This window comes from Oryzias latipes, chromosome 12, assembly GCF_002234675.1.
Source record: "Oryzias latipes chromosome 12, ASM223467v1".
NCBI classification, from domain to species: Eukaryota; Metazoa; Chordata; class Actinopteri; order Beloniformes; family Adrianichthyidae; genus Oryzias; species Oryzias latipes.
Genome location: NC_019870.2, coordinates 3,268,821 through 3,278,607, shown reverse-complemented (window position 1 = coordinate 3,278,607; position 9,787 = coordinate 3,268,821). Strand labels below are relative to the sequence as shown.

Sequence of the window (9,787 nt, the reverse complement as noted above, 5' to 3'; positions counted from 1 at the left end):
ATCTATCTATACATTTTTTCCCCCCACCGTGGCCCTAAAACGTCGAAGAAACGTCGTAGTTGGGGGTCTGTTTTTTGTGTTTGCGGAAGAGCACAGAAACCAAGAACTCTCAGTAACAGGATGGAGAAAAGGGGGGGTGGGGATGCTTAAGCGGAAAGGGGCCCGCCTGCCGCTCCGCAGAAACTATGTCCTAGAAAAAGACCCTTTTTTTTGGTTTATTTTACCTCAAAATGACATAATAATATTCAAAAGACCACTGGAAATAATTAAAATATGATCAGAGTGGGACTTAAAGTAAACAGAGGGATTTGGCAGCTACAAATGGAGCGGGTAAGAAATTAAAATGGGTGCTTAAATGTGTTCCCTCTGACTGAACGTTTATTTTATTTATATACTTATTTCCAATTTGTTTTATTTTCTGTTACTATCTAAAATAAAAATAACTTTAATAATTTTAACCCTTTTAATTAAACCACAAAAGAACTGGAAAACTCTACTGTTACATCTCCTAAAGCGGTTGTATCGTAATCCTTGGAGTATTTTCGACTTTTCTAGTAAAGCTCGGTGTATTCTTGTCCTCCGCTGTCTTTTTTTAGGAGTATAAACAGTGGGAGGAGTCAGGCTCCATATTAGGAGTGGGACCGGTGACGTCACGCAGGCCAGCGCCCCTGCGCAGCAGGTCTGAGCACGCGCCTCATGATCACAGGGAGCTCCGTGTTTGGCTGTAGAAGATGGCGTTGCGCTACTCAGCGAAGCTCTCCCCCGTTTTTCAGGGTGAAACAGACGTTAGGGCCGCGGTGTTTCTGTAATTGAAAGGGCAGACAAGGACTCTTGGACTGTAAATAATCGACTCAACCATTTCCACCCCGAAATTTTCGATTTAAAAAAAAAATTTTTTTTTACGGAGGGCTGCTTCAGGTATTTGGCGAACGCTAAAAAGTTGACAACTGCCGTTCAGTTCACCTGCACCGATTGGGCGCTAAACGAGTCCAGTACGCTAAAGCTACGAGCTAGCCGCTGTCGCCGGGTCTGTCGAGGTTCGGAGGCTTTAATCCGGTCGCTCGGAGCAGCATAAGTCCGTGAACTGTTGCATTTCCGACGAGAACGGTCCGTCTGACCTCGCGATACTCCTGAAAGTGTGTGTTATTATTATTATTTTTAATCAAATATTAGTCAAAACGTTAAAAGATGTCCGATAACCAGAGCTGGAACTCCTCCGGGTCTGAGGAGGACCTGGAGCCCAAGGAGGAGTACGGACAGGCGGCTGGGGTCGCGGAGTTCAGCGGAGTCCTGAGCAAAGTAAGTCCCGGTTCCAAGTGAGAGCTAACGGGCCGTGACGTCATCCGTTAGCGGCCTCGCGCTTCAAAATGTATTAAGGCGGTAAAACAAACAAAATTCGATTAAGGTTCCCAGAAAGAAATAAAAAAAAGTTTGAGCCGTAAAAATAAAAATGAGTAAATATATAAAAAAAGCAATTTAAGAAAACCTAGAGAAAGAAAAACTAGTGGGTGTAATGGCAACGTGGACACGCCCACCCAATCATCTTTTTTTTGTACTTAGGCTTCCTTATGTTTGTGCAAACATGTTGGCATTGTGACATCGTGGAAATGACTATTTTAAATGAAGACATGCTCCATTCAAAAGGCTCCAACTGTTGGTTCCGGAAGTGGGTGAGCTGTGGGGGTGGGGAGGGGGGGCCCGTTCCAAACCACCAGACGCTGTAACCCAGTTCGCCATATGCTTCAGTGGACTTGGGTCTCGCTGCTGCTTCTTTTTTTTTTTTTGGGCGGCAGCCTCGCCACAATGTCAGATTGGTAGTCTTGTCAACAATCTGACAGATTGCAGGCTGACCTGCTAACCAAGCATAATTGGGAGATTAGTCCGAGCCACACGGGCTCACCTGTTCGTTCATGCCACGGTGCGCATGCGTCATCAGTATTACAAGCATGAAGCTCTAGAGAATGTCAAATTCTATTCAAGATTTTCCCAGAAATGCAATCAAATGGGATTAGGTGGGAATGTTTGTTAGTGAAAAAAATGATTGGTGTGCTGTGTTGAAGACCCACTGGAGGGAAAAATGTGTTTTTAACACGTTCTTCTAGCCTTTTTATGAGGGAGAACATACATAAAAACATTTTAACATTTAAAACTGTATTTGTGAGTATTTATTTATTCAAATCCTGATGGATCAGGAGCAGATAAAAACCTTTTTGTGACATAAAACTGAAATGTGTGGACCAAAGTCGCCCTGCTCCGCTTCTTTCATTCATCCACTTTATATATTATTTATGAACAATAAAATGCTTCTCTTTTTAGTGATTAACATTCAAATGTGGCCTTTCCCTGCGACTACGCTCCATTGTAAGCATCTAAAAATGTTTGTTTTTCAGTGGACAAACTACATCCACGGCTGGCAGGACCGCTGGGTTGTGCTGAAAAACAACACGCTGAGCTACTACAAGTCCCAGGATGAGACGGAGTACGGCTGCCGGGGTTCCCTCTGTCTGAGCAAGGCTGTCATCACTGTGAGTACGCTGGCCAGGGCGTTTTTCACGCCCGCTTCTCCGCTCGTCTGCCCAGCTTAAGGCTGGTCTCCACAGAAAGTCTCGCAAGGAGGCAGTCGATGTTTGTGCAAGGCGGTTGAACTTTAGCTGAGAACGTGACTCATTGATGAATCTAAGAAAAATAAACTACAAATGGCTCATTGTCCTGGTTTGATTTTGAGGAATTCCTGGTTAGCGCGAGTGAAAGAAAATGCCGTCTTGTTCCTGTTACAAAATGAGTGGAGGATTTAGACCCAACTTCTGCTTGGGCATAAATTAGTTGAACGCGAAGTAACAGAGGCTCAAAAGAGCTGGCAGATTAGCTTCCAGCTGTGACATTTCAGAAAGTGTCTATCTTTCACAAACACTGCTCTTTTTTTGTGCTTTTATTTATTTCATGTTTTTAATAAAGGGGCTCTATTAGCAGCAGCTGGAAGTGAGTGAATCAATAGCTGTGGTTACATGAAAAATATCTATGATCGGATCAAAGATCGGTTTAGAATTGAATTGTTTGCTTGGGCCCCGAAAACCTTCATCCGATTCTATCAAACGTTTACACTTTGGGTCAGAATAACTCATTGTGACATGCGCAGAACTATCAAAAATACCGGAAAGCTGCAGCGCAGAACGAGACGCACCTCTAAACGTGCTTTTATTATTGTTCTGATTATTATTGAGGGCCCATTCGCTTATAATTTTCCAAGTATGTGCAGCCAGCGCTTTATTGTTGGAAGAAGCGTTAGCATAAGGCTTCTACGTCCCAACAACAACATTAGCTTTAGATGTAGTTCAAATCTGTGCAGTCAATGCCGCAATGTGCATCTTGGCTGCACGTAAATATGTGGGAATAACTTCCGCCTTTTATTTTGTCTGGACACGTGATGGTTTCATGGTTTCTAAGCTCTGTGCTGCAGAATGGTCTATTTTTTGAGATTATAGGGATGGAGTGATAATTATTTATAGTCGGTTGATAAATATCAATAACCGATATTATCGGGTATCCTGAACGGCTACTAGAAATGTCCCGACCAGGTTTTTTTTTTTGTTTTTTTTCGTTCTCATTAGTAAAACGTTTTTCATTTTTGGGTTAAGGTAAACCAAAAAAGACACTAGCTGTCAGTTAAAACATTTATTAAGAGTTATTGAACCAGAAAGTCAGACTCTACAAATGTTTTTGCTAAATTTACCAAACTGTGCGCCTCCTGCTCAAACTGTTGCTGTATTCTACTGCGCACTAAAATGTCATGAGCCGTTCATGATGATCAGACTTCCAGTAGGGTGTCTGTCATAAGCGAGACGTAAACAGCACTGATCAAAATGATAATTAAACAGACATCCAATCTCATAATTGAGAGGCAGAATGCATATTCCCGTAGTCTGAAACTAGGTGATTCGGCTCCGAATTCTGATCACGTGATCAGATCGGGACATCTCTAGTAATAATTATTCAATATTGGTCAATAATAATCGGTAATTGATGTTTTTCAGGCATCACATAACGACAACCCAACTAATTACAGTTCAGCGATGCAAGTGTTCTTTCAGGATTGGTTACTGAGAGCAGAAGTGTTTTCGAGAGGAACATTTCTAATAAACATTTATCCTGACAAACAGTTCTGTCTAAACTCGAGAGCATTTCTCCCACCTGCAGCAGACGTACACGGTAGGCGACATCCACGTTTGTTTTCTTCTCCAAGTGTAAAAATAAAAACGTCCCGAGTTCGATTGGTTGTCATCTTCAACCATAAAATCATCTCCAACATGACGCCTCTTCTGTTATCAGGTCTGTGGAAAGTGTTGATTACTAGTAGGGTTGGGCGATGTCCCTTAAATTGGCCGTGGACGATGTTTGCTGTCAACCATCGGGATGGACGATGACATCGTTGGGGGGGGGGTATTTTTACATTTTTCGTTCTTATATAACTGCTATTCGTTTTTTTGCTTTTTTCATTTTATTTCCCAACTAATGACTAATCCGCGATGATCCAGTATAAACTGAGGGTAGTGACTTTAACAAAAAAAGTAACAAACAAAATAGAAAAGAAGTAGTCCGCTCCCGCACTTAAGTAGTGAAGTGGACCGGCGGAGCGCGGACTTACAGCTTTGTGTTTGAGGGGAAGGGGGGGGTGCTTTGTTACATGAGCGCTATGTGAGGGAGATTTAAGACTGCGATCCGTCCCGCAGCTCTAGGGGTACAAGCAACCGAACTCAGAACCGGGTCTAAAAGTGTGTGTCAGAGCACAGCTCGGATCGTCAGCACACACAGCGGTTTGAGCTTCAAAGCAGAAATGTCGCTCAGTCCTTAGAAAACATTCAAACAATCACGCGGATTTGTGTTTCCAGTCGTGTCCCGACTAAATAAAGGCTGATGTTATTCTTACATGTTTACGTGCAGCCAGCAAGCAGCACCACCCAAAGCTAATGTTGTTAGCCCGTGTTAGCATACTAATCCTGGCTTCGTTCAGAAAAAGCACTGACCACACGGATTAAAATTCAAATGATGAGCGAACAGGTGTTTCATAATAACCGTAACATTATTAAAAGCACGTTTAGAAGATCGTCTCGTATTTTACCGAGCTGACATGTCAATGTATATAGCCGCTCGGCGCTATTTAACATTGTTTTGTATTGAATTGTTACATTCAATAAAGTTTGGAAAAAAAAGCCGCTTGGCGGAATTTATATCCTTCCGTTTTCAAACCCTACTGCGCATGTGCGAATGATTTATTCCGACGGAAAGTGTGACCTTAGTGAACGTTTTTATATTCTGAAAACATTTTTCTGGTTCCATCTACACGGTTGGATTCTAATCCGACCATTGATCCCATCAAGATATTTTGTACATGTAACCGCGGCTTATGGTGTCGACGCGCAACGTGGCGGGGGCGTGGCATCACGATGGTGGTCTCTCCATCGGGATGTCAGTCACCCATCACGATGGACGATGATATCGTCCATCGGCACAACCCTAATTACTAGGAAATCCCATCCGCCAACCATCCGCCATCCGTCAATCCGTCAACAGAAACTGGTTCAGCGTGCGTGTTCAGATAAAAGTTACATGGGATATATTTATGGTTTAAATACTACTTTAGTAGTAAATAAACCAGTCACCTAAACCGTAGAGAATAAAAGCTGAGGATTCAAAGCGAGGGACCATCAGACGTCCACCACGTGGTTCTCGTTATCGGCTTGAATCTGCAGCCTCACGACTGTCTGTGCGGCTTCAGGCGCCGCTCGTTCCTCACATGGAACCGCTCCAGTACTCCGATAACGTCTGCATGCAGCAGATCTGTAGAGCCACCGAGGCACAAAACCGTTCCCGTTTTCCAGGAAGTTCAGAGACGCATTTGGATGACAGTCCAGGTTTGCGTTTGCTTCTTCATCGTCGTGGTGCTTCAGCTGAGCTCTCCCTGACAGCAGCTCAAACACAAACAGGAGGTTGAGGGTTTTCTGCTGCCTCCTGTGTTTGTTCAGCTGGATTGGTTTGCAGTAAATATCAACGTCTGATAAATTAAGATGTAACCAGTAGAAAAGAAGATTAAAGTACTAACAATGAATGATTATTAATTGTGTTTGTGGCCATGATATAAGTGGGATGATACCCCTCGTGGACGGTTCATGCCGTCTGGGTTTAGGGACTTCAAAGACCCAGATCAAGATGGGAGGCTTCTCCCCGTTTCTCAATTTTCCAGAGGAGACTCATGCTGGTGTGGAGCGTCCGACCACAATCGTTTGTTGCATTAAGGAGAGGACGGCGTCTGAAATCTTCTGGTTGGCGAGAAATGAAGGAACCATTTCACACGCCGTTTGCTGTCTGTCCCCCAGAACCTCTGAAACGTTTGAAGGAGGTCACAGGCTTTCTGGTTGTTGCCGAGGGCTTGAAGGAGGTCAGTGGTCAGAAATGAAAGCTGGGGATAAACTTTCACTTTCACTGCCGCAGAATCAGTCATTTGTTCCTCCTCCTCGCCCGTCCAGTTTGGAGTTGGAAGCAGCGACTCCTGTGGCCCCCATGTTGTGTTTTTTTTTCTCTCCCAGTGATTGTGTTTAGATGTGGCTTTTGCAGCTGTGCCAAAAAGAGACTGACATCCTTGACATCCCTCGCTGCCATTTTTAGCGCCACAGCAGCAGCTCTCTGGCCTACTTGAGATTCCCCCTCTTCCAGGAATCATGGAGGAGTGCAAACAGGGAAGTTGTTGGCGTTTGTCCAACAGAAAGAAGTCGTCTGTCCAAACGCGCCCCGACGGTTGAACTGAACCGTCGCAGGCCAAATGGACGGTTGAACTGAACCGTCGCAGGCCAAATGGACGGTTGAACTGAACCGTCGCAGGCCAAATGGACGCAGAGCTGGAGGCCTCCGTCAGGAAATGTGACTCTTCCTCGCAGCATGTGACTTCCTCAGAGCGCGGTGTCAGGAAACCGGCTTCACGTGTTTATTCCACAGACTCTCTGCAGCAAAGAGCTGCTTTGTCCTTTTCACTTTCCAAGATCTCACCAAACGCAAATTACAATTTATATTTCCAGCTTTTACACCCAAGTATCAGTAAATCATTTATCCCGCAGAGGCAGATTTCTATGGAAGTGGGGGGGTCTTACTGCTTTTTTCTGAAGCGTTTTCAAGTTTCTACATGTGAAATAAAACCTTGAAATACTAACCTTCCAATCCATAAATCATTCAATTTAAGTGATTATTGGAACAGCTGATTATGTGGCAGCAGACAGTTTTGGGGGATGATGGGAGTTTGTGTTGGAGCCATAAAAAATGGTTTACTTCCAGCTCCAATCAAATTAGGTCAATTCGGTTGCAGTTTGTTGGGATAATGTTGCCATGTTGGAGCCAGACGGCGTCAGTAAGCAGTGGCTGGTTCAAGTTGGTCGAGTCGTTTCTCCGGCCAATCAGGAGTGAGCTTGTCGAAAGTCCACAGCCACCTGAAAGCTTGAATGTTGAGGGGGCCAGCAGGCTCCACCTTTTTTTTATTGATGCTTCTGATTGGCCAGATTATGACTTGAACTACAGAACAAAAGAGGATCATCAAGAACATATTCAAACAGAAATCGGAGTAAGAATGGTTACTCTGACCAACAGAATAACCGAGTGACAGCTGCTACTTTCTCCATAGAAGTCTGTGGCATTTTGGCTTCTTGGAGCCAGCAGGTACTTCCTGTTTGGAACGCCAGGGGGGAGGGGCCACTCAGTCCAGTTTTCCCACACAGTTTGGAGCTGAACGGTGACGGCAGGGTTTTTTGTTGCTTTGCTTCATGTGGATGGAATCAGACACGGTTTCTGCTTTACATTCAGTGTCAAATGTGTTAATATTGGGGCTGTAACGAGTATCCGAGTACTTGAAAACTTGTAATCTGCTTCCGAGAATTTGAGTTAAAATATTTGCGACGTCCAAGATCGCTGATTCGAGGTCTTTATAAATATAATAGTCTAATAAAAATTCAATTCAAGCTTAATGTATTTATTGCTCTAAAATGCAGAATAATGTTCAATTTTTAAGTTGACAAACAAAACACAAAAACAGTAAAAGGACATGGCAACTGGACAAACGGCTTATATTAGAAAGCTAGAATCGTGGTTCCATCTGTGGATTGTTGAGTTTGATGCGTGAATCAAATCAGATCTCCACCTAAGTAAATATCCACAGCCTGGTTAAAATAGAATTCAGATTTGTTTTCCTGTTTCCCGTCAGCTTGTGAAAACAGTTTGACGTTGTGAAACGGGTCGTAGCTTTGTGCTCTTAATCAAGTCGGCTTATGTATTCTTTCACAACTGAAGCAGACCAAACATCCCATAATTGCTTGATCTGCTCGACTTCCACGTGATTCCAGGTTTTTCCAGGATTCTGGTTCCTGGTTCAGTGAGGATGGAAGTTCCGTGTAATCTTTGGCGGAAAGTCCTTCAGTTCTTCGCTGAAGAGAGTGGCTCCCTTTTTGAGGATTGAGAAAGCAGATTCTAATTTCCTTCCTCGGTCACACTTCCTTTTCTTTGCCGACTCTTGAAACAAAGGGTTATTTAGTTGATGCAAGGGCTGCTGGGAACGCTGTCTTCATACCGAGCTTCTGCTGTCGGCCTCGGCCCGCCCCCTCTCCAGGAACCAAAGCCGAGTCACAGAGCAGAGAAACCTGGAAGACCATCTAGTGTGTTTGGTTAATGCCGTCAGTTTTGATGTATATGGGACGGTCTCCATGGAGATCAGACGTTTGCTACGCAGAGTGGGTTTCATCTGACACGACTGCCAGTTGGTATGTCTCTTACAGTCTGGCTTAAAACCTCCGAAACAAACTTGAAGTGAAACTTGGCGAGGGAATTTGGGGGGTTTGATAGAAAATGAGTCATCAGAGTTTATCTAAAGCATATTTAACATAAACAGCAGAAGACGGAGAGTCCTGCAAACGCTCTGGAGATGCTTAAGAAACCCCGGACGGCGTTCTTAAGTCTGACGTTTTTGACGTGTTTTCAGTGTGTTCAGCTTTTTCGGCTCGTCCTCGGTCCTGTCGGAACGGGCCGTGGGCATTCATCTGCTGGTTCTGGTTCTGTGTTGTGGATTTGCTGCACAGGATGGTGAAGGCCCCCTTCAGTAGGGGTAGGCCTGCTCGATAAATCGCCTATTTATCGTTATCGGGACATCAATGTGTGCAATGCACATATTGCAAAAGATGGCAATAAATGGTTCCCTTAAACATCTTATGGCCCAAGAGCATTTAACAAATCAAATAAATCCTTATATGCATCAGATGGACCCTGTTATGTTAGATGTTTGCCTCTATGCAGACGATGGTCCTTTGGAGTATAATTTTGAAACTGTTGCAGTGAAATAGAAATTATGTTTTTGGTGGTTTTGCTATTTGTTCTTGTACCACAGGTCATATCATCATCGCAATATTGATCACTAATAGCGCGAGTTTTCCTCATACTGTGACGCCCTAATTAGGGGAATAACTGGTAAAAATCATGGATGACGCCTCCTACTTCTGCTCCACCCCCCACACCCCACCCCCCACATACACAGGCATTTGAGAGCTGTGGATCATGGTAAATGTTTTAATGATCTCTGGCTCCATACAGTAATGAAGGAGCAGCAGAAACCCAAAGGTCCTGAGCGTTCAGAAAAATGAAAGCAAGAACATGAAAATGTAATCAAAGGTAGCAGAAAAGAGCAGCGTTTGGAGTTTAGACCTAAAGGCAGAAATCTGAGATCATCAGAAAGTGGTTTCCATCTGGCCATTAGAGCAGCTTC

At 44.0% G+C, this 9,787-nt stretch overlaps 1 protein-coding gene across 4 annotated transcripts in view; it reads left to right on the top strand.

Moving 5' to 3' along the window:
- Positions 1-661: 661 nt before the first annotated feature.
- Positions 662-9,787, top strand: part of LOC101174116 (collagen type IV alpha-3-binding protein) — a 19,765-nt gene continuing 10,639 nt past the window's right edge. For all 4 annotated transcript variants that reach the window (XM_004074499.4, XM_011481453.3, XM_011481452.3 and 1 more), the window contains exons 1-2: positions 662-1,299; positions 2,391-2,525. In XM_004074499.4, coding sequence (XP_004074547.1) covers positions 1,189-1,299; positions 2,391-2,525 — 246 coding nt within the window. In that variant the 5' untranslated portion in view covers positions 662-1,188. The remainder of the gene's footprint in view (positions 1,300-2,390; positions 2,526-9,787) is intronic.